Below are 9517 nucleotides of genomic sequence, written 5' to 3'. Positions count from 1 at the left end.
GAGCTGCTGTTCAGTACCAGGAGTCTTTCAAGATATAGTTCACAAACAAGGTGCACGAGTTTCCACTAGATTGTTCTTGCATTGTCAGGCCTTCGTTGTTAAACTGACCGTCCCCATACAAAGATGCACACTTATGTAGACAGCACCTAACATTCCATGTATCATGTCGACCACGACACAGGCGTGGATTCACAAACACCATTCCGCCCTTACATCTCTGCGCATGCTCTTACTCACACCCTGTTTCAGCCTAAGCCTCCACGACCCAAACAACGTTCCAATCTGCATCAATCCTCGAGTGCCTGAACAAGTGCCAGGATGTGAATGGAATAGAGATACTTGTCCCGCGTAGGCAATACATCATCAAACGTGTCCAAGAACCAAACATCGCAAAGGCCCGAGTCTGCGGCCAGTGTCTGCTTCAATATTTTTGAGATTTTCTCATATATTGTGCAACTGGGCTTCCGCATGTTCTCCCCTGGTGTTTCTACAGTACTGCTTATCGACAGCGTTGGGTATAAGCAGCCCCTGCAGTGGGTTGGTGGATGAGCTTTGCTTCTGTCTAGATATTTGTTGCGATGCGGCGCTTACTGAGTGTGGTGCAGGAGTTGAAGAACATGGGCGCTTGAAGGTCCGGGTCGAGTCGCAACAGTCGTGAACATTAATATTCGAATACACCGTGAAGTCATCGCAACGAGAGTAGACAAAAACGAAAGCCAAAACAAGATAGCATGTAAGTACGCGATAGACGAATGTAACAGGCTAAGTCAGTAGCAACAGCTTGAAGTACATTGGGGACGAAAAAGAACGCGATACAAAGAACACGTGAAACCGTACCAGATGAAGCAATACAGCAGGAACTACACACCGATATGAAGAAAAACCATCCTCTGCTCAAGCGGGACTTTCGTCTTCACAGCGTGCGTAGCACGGTTGAGTGCCCAGGCCGCCTTCGTACAGTCCATGACCACCCTCCTCTAAACCATCGAACAAATTCTCGTAGAATGCTTTGACGACGTGCTTTGCGACAGAATCATCGACCTCCCACAGCGTGCCAATGACGCTCTTGAACCCCGAAAATGGAGACCAGCTGCGAGGTGAATCACTCGTCGGGCGTCTCCTTATCGCCGACGGCGGTGTGACAAGCGGACAAGAATGCGAACTCAGCATGCGGGACATGTTTCTCCATGATATCGAGCAGCGTCAGATGTTCGTCTTCATGACGAAGTGGGAATTGTAAGGCTGCGCAGGGTCCTGCTTGCCATGGCAAGCGAGGTGCACCCAGGTTCTCTTCTAAAGCTTTGAGTGCACCTGCTCGTGTGGCTGCGTCACCAGAAATAGTGGTACGTTGGCCGTCGCAGGGACGAGCTTATGGACAAGCTCGAGCTCGCTATCGACAGCCAAGAGCGCCTTGCCTTTCCCCGTGCCCGGTTGACCCTGTCCGATTGTCACAAGGACGAGTGACGCGCTTCTTCATCATCTGTCTAGATCTAACGAGAGCCGAAAGTGTCGGCGTGTAAGAGCAGATGTAGAGATCCTCCAGGCATGGCTCTTTAGAGCGATCTGCCCTCGTTTGAAAGGGGTGAGCTGCATGGAGAGGAATAGATGTGAAAGCTGCAGTTGGACATAGCCAGATTCGAGAGCCATGCTTTAGCTCAAGGACATGTTCGAGTACGTTTACGATGGGTAGCATGATCTCTTCCATACTGTCCGCAAGAGGACTATTAGATCGTTCCGAGGCAACTTTGGGCCCATGATGGATCGTGTCGTATGGCCCTGGCGAAGCGATCCTTGAGATTGTTCAGATCAGTGAGGGTGACAGACGGCAAGGGTACATGATGGGGCTCCCCCAACGTCGGAACGATGATGCGCTGCACGAATATTGACTGGCAATGAAGATGATGACAGGGCCCTGGCGTGCTGCCGCTTGCAAGTCTTCGTACGAAGGCGGGAGCAGGAAGCGCGAGAATGCTTTAAGATCACGGATTTCAGTCACTGCAGCGTCCCATTGCCTTGTGAGTATTCTATATTCTGTTGCAGCCCGATCAGCCGCAGTTGGGTCAGCGCTGCCTGCAGAACCCTGAGCATGAGATAGGCGCATGTTGAGCCCAAGAGCTTTTCAGCTAGTCCCGGACTCGCAGACGTCAAGTCTTCCAGTGGAGTCCTGAGTCGAGAGGCCAGCGACCACTGCTGGCCACGGCCCTGCTCCACAAGTTCAACTGCCTGTCGTAGATTGTCACGACGTATGGCACATGAGGCCGCATCTACAGGGAGTGATTGTGCACCAAGAAAAGCGGTTGCAGCCTCGCGCCGTGAGATGATCGACGATCGCGTCATCACGTGGCTTTCGAAAAGCTCGAAGTACATTTGGTATGCTTTGAGGCAGATTCATGTTGATAGACTTCTGCTTGATGAGCCCAGTCAATAGCCTCCTTGATGCGTTCTGGAAATCCTTGAGTAGGATGTCTTGATGCGAGTCTAAAGTTCTCTATAGCAAGCGACAAATCAGCAGCATCGCGTAGAATCCGGTAACGAGACAAATAAGCCTCCTGCAGCCACATGTAGCTGAAATACCTGTCCGGGTGCAGTGAAGACAGAGCTGCCAATGACTCTCGGCAAAGATTAATCGCCTCCTCGATATCTTCATTCTCCCGAGTTTCCGTGAAAAGAGAGCAGAGTGCCGAGCTCAAATTGTGAAGAGTTCTATGGCGTTGTGGATGGTCATGCCGCCGTAACCGAAGGGATTCGCGATACTGATCAATGGCCTCGTTAAGATCCTCAATGACATTCAGTTTTTGTATCTGGTGTTGAGCGCGAGGGCAAGGCTGTTAAGCGTGGTATCACGACGTGGATGCCCAGGTGGGCACAATGTCAGTGCCTCGCGATGGAGGCTGATAGCTCGGGTGATGTCATCAATGTCGCCGCGTTTGTTGAAACGGCTGATGAGGGCGCCCCCTAGGTTGTCCAATGAGGTATCACGATATTGGTGCCCAACAGGGCACAGGCGCAGCGTTTCTTCGTACAAAGAGACGGTCTCATTGAGGTCATTAGGTTTGCCTTGGTGATTGAAGCGGTATCCGAGCGAGAAGGCCAAGTTGTTCAGGTAGTAAGCACGGTCAGTATGTCCCTCGGGGCATAGAGACATAGCTTCACGACCAAGTTGTATGCTCATTTCAAGATCATCGATGGTGCCGTGCTGATCAAAGCGTGCTTCGACTGCTTGTGCAAGCTTGTCGAGGGTTCCAGGACGGTGTTGATGGCCCAGAGGACAGAGCTCGAGGACAACTCGTCGGAGGTGATGCCTTCATCAGATGCGTCTATCGGAAGTTTGTTGCATCTGTTGATCACATAATCGACACCATTTGTCCCTGCCGCGATGCTACGAAGGTAGGTGCCCTCTGGACAGAGAGGCAGTAGCTCATGATAGAGTTTGGCGGATTCGCAGATGTCGGCAGCAGTACTTTTCTTGTCATGGCGCCAGTTCAGCGCTTCAGTGAGATTATATAGAGATAACGGATGATCAAGATGGTGCCGCGGACGCAATACAAGGACTTCGCGGAACAGCGAAGTGGGGGTATCAATATCTTCAAAATTGTCGCGATATACCCCAGAAGGCGTGCATACGCAAGGTTGGTGAGGGCTGCTGCGTGGTCGGGATGGCTGACGGGACACTGGTCTAGAACCAACTGAAAATGCTGCACCGCATCGTTCAGGTGAGAGACCGTCTTGCTCGCGATGTATGCGGCAAATTGTGCGTGGCCCGCATCTGTGTCTCGAGCGATCTTGCAGTCTACGAGGGACTACGATTGGCGAACCGTCAGCAAAGCTAACAGTAGAGACCAGCGTCACTTACATCAGACAGCGCGCCCTCCTGATCGTCGCAAGCATGTACAATGGTGGCCCTCAGCGTGAGGGAAGGGTGGACACCACGAACGGGTGGGAAGGACAAAACTACGAGATGTTGGTATACGTGCATGAATGAGGAGAAAATGACTCACCGAAAGGTTCATCTCCATGATCGAGTAGCTCATCCCACGACGTTTGAAGTTTCCCAATGACCTCTCCGCTGCCTAGCATTCGACCGGCCTCATAGGATGCCCAGATCTCTATTGATAATGTAGGTGAGGTATGGTATGATCTAGAAACCGCAGATCAGCTCTCGCATTGCATTGGAGGGTCTTCTTGGACATTACAGAGTCACAGTGTCGCCCCACGCTGCAGATCGGTCGGATGATAAGACACTGACGGCCGATTTCCAGCGTCTCTGGGAGTCGACATTGGTGGATATGTAAATGCCTGCGGGAATGCGCCAGGAGGGGACTTGAAGATTTTTTCCGCTGATCACTGTAAAAGACTGAGGATCACGAAATGGATACAAATGTGATATGGAGCGACCCACCTTCAAGTCTGATATATCGGCTTTCCAAGCTACTAGGCATGGTGGTGTGATGAAGCAAAATGACGAGGATCGAGGATGGACTGAGCGGCAGGCAGAATGGGTGAGAGGGAAAGGCGAGGGTAGGAATATAGGGACTGTGGATAGATGAAGTTCGGCTGAGGCAGAGAAGAAGAGGTTGAGGATTCAGGCTATGCTACACGTGTATTTTCATGTTGTCAATCGCAGTTCGGCACGATAGACGCTGGTATGATTCCACTAAGCGTTGAAAATGCCATGAAATCACCAGTAGGATTAGCGGAAGAATCTGTGCTAGAGAAGTATAGACAAAGTCATGATCAGTCTTCAGCAAAAGTGGCCCGCAAATTTGAAGGGGACATGCGAGTCTCAGAGTGTCTTGTGATGGTTGCTAGTCGTACCACTCATTTAGCACACTTCAAAAGCAAAATGTAGAATCGTGTATTTCGTAAGATAATGGACAACAAAAATACAAACTGCTGAAAACGGAGCGCACAGAAAAGTCGAACGATTCTATATGACTTGTTCAATTGAGCTGACAGTGACATGGTGGAGGAGGATTGAGCGTGACAATGTTGTAGAAACACCAGGGGAGAACATGAAGTCAAATTCATGGATGTGAAGACGAAAAGAGTGACACTGAACAAGGCCGAATTAAAACCAAGTCTTGCGGATACCTGGTCAGCCCAATGTCAACTCGTGTCTGCCGTTGAACAAGCCTTTGAATGCTCCCCTCCAAGTTGCCAGCGCGAAAACCAAACAAGTCCAAATCCTTGACTCGAGTCAAATGCCTCCACTGCCAGATATCGACGCATCCCAACCCCCGCCATCTCCATTAGCACCAACAGGAACACAGACTAATTTCTGGAAAGGCGCGGTCGGGAAAAGGTCATCGTATGTCTTACATCAGGCGTCGATTATCGAGGCATTCTCTATGAATCTAGAGCCGAGCTTATGTGTATAGGCGTTCTCTCATGTCTAGATAGGTATATGAACATCGCGCTGGAGCAGACGGAGGAGCATATTAATGGTGCAGTCATAATTGATATTGGGACGCGTTCATTCGTGGGGATAATGGTAAGTCATTCAAGGATGTATGGCTGGATATGTCCTGATACGTCTTCCTGTGCTACTATTGTACATATCTACTGCAGATCCGCTATAATCACAACGTTGTACTGTACGAGCATCGCCAAAATCTACGAGAGCAATATATGACTTTTCATGTAAGACGTCACTTCATTCCTTTGCTCCCGGGCTTCGATTTCTACACATTGCTCAATGAAGGGTCCATTGGTGGATCCGTGTAGTGCCCCTCTCGTCGTCGTGGTAGATGGGTGGGCTGACTGAATTCTGTGTCGGAATCTTACATTTATTGCTCCCCTTCCATTAAGAAATTTAATATCTCCTTCTCGCCACACACAATACAGTCGTCTCGAAACAGTAGCGTCAGACTATGCAGATGGCACCATGTTCCTTGAATTCTCTTTTCTAATACAACGGGAAACATGGAGTTATCCGCAGTCACTTTGGTTTCGAGTGAGTACATTGGGGTAGGGTATATTTGAGACGTGCACCTCAGGGAGCGCGTGGCTAGACAATGCTACATAAAAAGCGATCGGTTTTGTCCGACGTACGTTCCAGCACTCATCCCCTATGCACGATCTCAAATCCCCAATACCGCCTTCACAGCACGTCCTTCATAAATGCCCCAAAAGTGCTTCCATTCGTGATAACAACCTCAGCAATACCATCGTGTCCAGCACCAGTATCAAAAACTCCTTTAATGGGACCTGGTCATATGGATTGATCAATTCGTCGAGGGGAGTCAGGCGAGATGTAGAATCTGAAAGGAAGAATATACACGGGAAGGTTTGAAGATAAATCGAAAACGATGGGTCTGCTACAGGATTCAGGGAGTTGGTAGCGATGTAGAGAGGGGCATTTAGTCTCTGCAACGGTGCTGAGGTATGTAGAGGTGCATGACATCGGATCTTGTATTTGACTGTATGCGGCAGAGGAACAAAGGCGGATGAGATATCCTGAGGTTTGGTACATCTGGTTGGATAAGCGGCGATCAAGGTCCTGGTCAAAAGGACTGAGCTGCTGTTCAAGTGCCAGAGTCCCTTCGAGATCTAGCGCACAAGTTTCCACCAGATTGTTCTTGCATTTTTGGCGCTTCGTTGTTTGAGCTGGCTGTCCGTGACACGAAGGTGCGCATCAATATACACAACGCCTAACGTTTCATATATCGTACTGGCCACGAGATAGATGTGAATTCGTAAATGCCATTCCACTTCTTACATCTCTGCGTACCCTCTTACTCACACCGTGTCTAAGCCTAAGCCTCAAAGACTCAAACAACGTCCCAATCTGCACCAATCCCTCGGGTGCTCAAGCGCTCACACAAGAGCCGGGATGTGGATGGAATAGAGATACTTGTCCCGCATAGGCGATACATCATGAAGCGTGTCCAGAAACCGGAAATCGTAAGGACTGGAGCATTGGTGCGTCAATGTGTCTGTGTCAAAGATATTGGCATGAAAACTTTTCATACGACTGGGCTTCCGTCCCATTGGATAATCTTGACTCCGAATTTCTCTCCTATTGTGTGTAAATCGATGAGCTGATCTTGCCAGATGCAAGTCTATTCTTCATACCCTGAACATTCATTGGGAGTGGGCACGTTTGGAGGGACAAGCAGACAGCGTTCAAGCTCGGTTTTAGACCCAAGCACAAGGAAGTGTCTGAAGTTTTCAAATGAAACATATAGAATTGGTTTTCTAAGTCTTAGAAAAGGAACAAGAAGAGTACGATTAAGTGGTCGAGAGAGTACAAGCACATTCTTGAGTGCGATGCGTTAGTTGTGTAATCCACTGTGGGGGAACTAGGAGAGGTATTTGGTGTCAGGAGCGGGTGGGTTTGCTTTGGGAAGGCGTCAGTGGGGTGCGGGTGTGGTTGCGCAAAGGGAGCGAACCTGGTGGTGAATAAATGATACGCGAAGAAAAAGCATGTGACTGATGCGAAAGCTAGTACGGTGATGAGGATCGCGAGTGTTCTGTTTTGAGAGTGGGATGGCGGTTGTTTGGCGCTGAGTAGGCTTTGGCTGAGGGAAGAACCTGGGCGTGAGCTGCGTGGTGCACGCATTCGGTACGCGCCTTTTTCGAGCGTGACGGATGGAGACTGGAAGGTGTGTGCTGTAGACATGATGAATGTTGAAGACGACGTGTTGTTTGTGCTTGTTGAATTCTAAGGGCTGGCGCTGACGAAAGCACGCGAGAACCCTGTCTCGCGCAGAGCAATTCTAAGGGTTAACAGCCGTTTATGTTCCAAGCAGCATCAGAGAGGAGAGGAGAAAGAGAGAGAGAGTACAACGCTGATCGATAGCTTGGAGTCTTCGGACCGGCAATCAAGTGGAGCCGTCATGATCAGGATGACAGAGATATTTTCCCCAATGCTTGCAGTGTTTGTCACTCTGTACCATTAGGATTGTACCTGTGGCAGTGGGTGAGTTTTAATGAGACGGATGGTACCAAGTCACTTGTCCATATTGGCGATGTTTAACGTTCAAGATCTTAAGATTAGTATTCCCATCGTAGCCTCTCGGTGCCTCGTGCTCCAATGATCTCAACATAGTTTCGCCCCCTTGGGAGCATGCAGATCATTTACTGAGACCTACGACATTTCTCCTGTCCTTGAGGTCTACACCATTCCCCTCTCCAACCTCCATCAACCACCATCAGCATTGCATTTCCCGTGCTTGGGTTTGAATTTCGAGAATGAACTGGAAAGAAATATGCGAGTTTCTCGGGCGCTATGTAGGGTTTACGAGGTTTAGCTTTGCATGTCATGATGTGGGGTTGTGGAACACTGCGCAGACACAGAAAGAAGGTAAAAAGATCAAAGAACCCAAGTGGTGGCGGCCACTGGAGTTTGTGAAACGCATGTTTGGTAATCGATCTGAAAGCAGAATTTGAACACTGATTATCGATTATCTTCAATGCAAATTGCGGCGAAAGCCCGTAGTGCTGATCCAAGAGAACGATGAAACAGCCGCAACACTTGAAGGACATCTACCGAGAACATTCCAGGGAACAGAAGCTGACATGCATCTAAGGTTGTGATCTCATAATAGATATTCCAAAGTGCGTAGACGATCAGGCATATGTTATCTTCCTATTACTCGCGGGCCCCTGTAGTGAAATAAACTGTTATCAGAACTACGTCCCTGCCGAAGAAGACGCTTATGATAACAGCCTCATGTCCGGGTGTCTAATGAGATGTACGGAAGGTCAATATCAATATTGTGATGAATCAGTATAACGAGGTATTAAAAACGCACCGACGGTCTGCACCAGTGCAAGGCACCCACAATCCCTTCAAGAAGTCTAAACTGTGCTCAATACCACCAACCTCCAGTCAAATGACACAGTTCATTCCAAGCACCATACCAGTTCGAGAGTTTGCAAAATATCATGGTGGACCTGTGACTGCAGTCGCAGTTTCCCCGATAGACGACGGATGGTGACAGGCTCGCAAGACAAGATGCTTCGTCTGTGGGACTTGAAGACAGGTGCTGTGTTGAAGAAAATGGAGCGGCATAGCGGCCAGGTGAAGACATTGGCAGTATCACGGGATGGGCGATTGATAGCAAGCGGTGGTGAGAATGAAGAGCTCGTCGGCTGGGATGGTAACACCGGTGCACCTCTCAGTCGACCCATCAATGCCACTGCGGGCCGCCAGGGCGGCTTCGGTTGGATCATATCACTGGACTTTCCCTAGATGGTGCAGCGCTGGCCACCTGTTCAAACGACAACGCAACATTAACGCTGTGGTGTACACAAACATGGCAGGTTCAAGGACAATCAAGGGGTGTGATAGTCCAGCTGTCTCCGTTCGGTATTCGCCAGCGGCGAACATATTGCCATCGCGACAGCTAATAATATCCAAATGTGGAAACCAGACAAGACAATATTGGAGCGCGAAGCCTGGGTTCAGCAGCTTCAGCTTCCAAGCAGTTGCCAACCTTGCCACCAATTCATTCAGATGGAGCCCCGATGCATTCGCATGGACCCCTGATGGCACACTCGCATGGACCCCCGA

The 9517-nt window shown here is 49.5% G+C and overlaps 4 protein-coding genes across 4 annotated transcripts; 3 read left to right on the top strand and 1 right to left on the bottom strand.

The window, feature by feature from the left end:
- Positions 1–860: 860 nt before the first annotated feature.
- On the bottom strand, positions 861–1265 carry BJ212DRAFT_1419297 (uncharacterized protein; the record flags this gene model as incomplete). The annotated part of the gene is given in 4 exon segments (XM_041337607.1): positions 861–972; positions 992–1063; positions 1107–1215; positions 1259–1265. 4 exon segments carry the CDS (start codon positions 1263–1265, stop codon positions 861–863), a joined length of 300 nt encoding a protein of 99 aa, XP_041184819.1.
- A 442-nt stretch (positions 1266–1707) lies between these two features.
- On the top strand, positions 1708–2456 carry BJ212DRAFT_1419288 (uncharacterized protein; the record flags this gene model as incomplete). The annotated part of the gene is made up of 1 exon (XM_041337606.1): positions 1708–2456. A coding segment is annotated over one exon (195 nt), but the record flags the coding sequence as incomplete, so codon positions are not given.
- Positions 2457–5116: 2660 nt separating this feature from the next.
- On the top strand, positions 5117–5394 carry BJ212DRAFT_1419270 (uncharacterized protein). The gene has a single exon (XM_041337605.1). It carries the CDS (start codon positions 5202–5204, stop codon positions 5376–5378), a length of 177 nt encoding a protein of 58 aa, XP_041184817.1. The 5' UTR covers positions 5117–5201; the 3' UTR covers positions 5379–5394.
- On the top strand, positions 5182–5755 carry BJ212DRAFT_900570 (uncharacterized protein). Its single transcript, XM_041344305.1, has 4 exons — positions 5182–5308; positions 5379–5491; positions 5569–5594; positions 5646–5755. Exons 2-4 carry the CDS (start codon positions 5405–5407, stop codon positions 5722–5724), a joined length of 192 nt encoding a protein of 63 aa, XP_041184816.1. The 5' UTR covers positions 5182–5308; positions 5379–5404; the 3' UTR covers positions 5725–5755.
- Positions 5756–9517: the final 3762 nt, after the last annotated feature.

This window comes from Suillus subaureus (genome assembly GCF_016647635.1).
Source record: "Suillus subaureus strain MN1 chromosome Unknown BJ212scaffold_585, whole genome shotgun sequence".
Taxonomy (NCBI): Eukaryota; Fungi; Basidiomycota; class Agaricomycetes; order Boletales; family Suillaceae; genus Suillus; species Suillus subaureus.
The sequence above is the reverse complement of the archived record's forward strand: the minus strand, read 5'-3'. Positions and strand labels throughout refer to the sequence as shown.

What these genes read in the sequence shown, in the direction of transcription:
- BJ212DRAFT_1419270 (XM_041337605.1), top strand. Translation starts at nt 5,202, where the DNA reads ATGCCTCCACTGCCAGATATCGACGCATCCCAACCCCCGCCATCTCCA.
- BJ212DRAFT_900570 (XM_041344305.1), top strand. Translation starts at nt 5,405, where the DNA reads ATGAACATCGCGCTGGAGCAGACGGAGGAGCATATTAATGGTGCAGTC. An exon ending in GTTCATTCGTGGGGATAATG is followed by an intron (nt 5,492 to 5,568) that starts GTAAGTCATTCA and finishes TATCTACTGCAG; the next exon opens with ATCCGCTATAATCACAACGT. An exon ending in TATAATCACAACGTTGTACT is followed by an intron (nt 5,595 to 5,645) that starts GTACGAGCATCG and finishes TTTTCATGTAAG; the next exon opens with ACGTCACTTCATTCCTTTGC.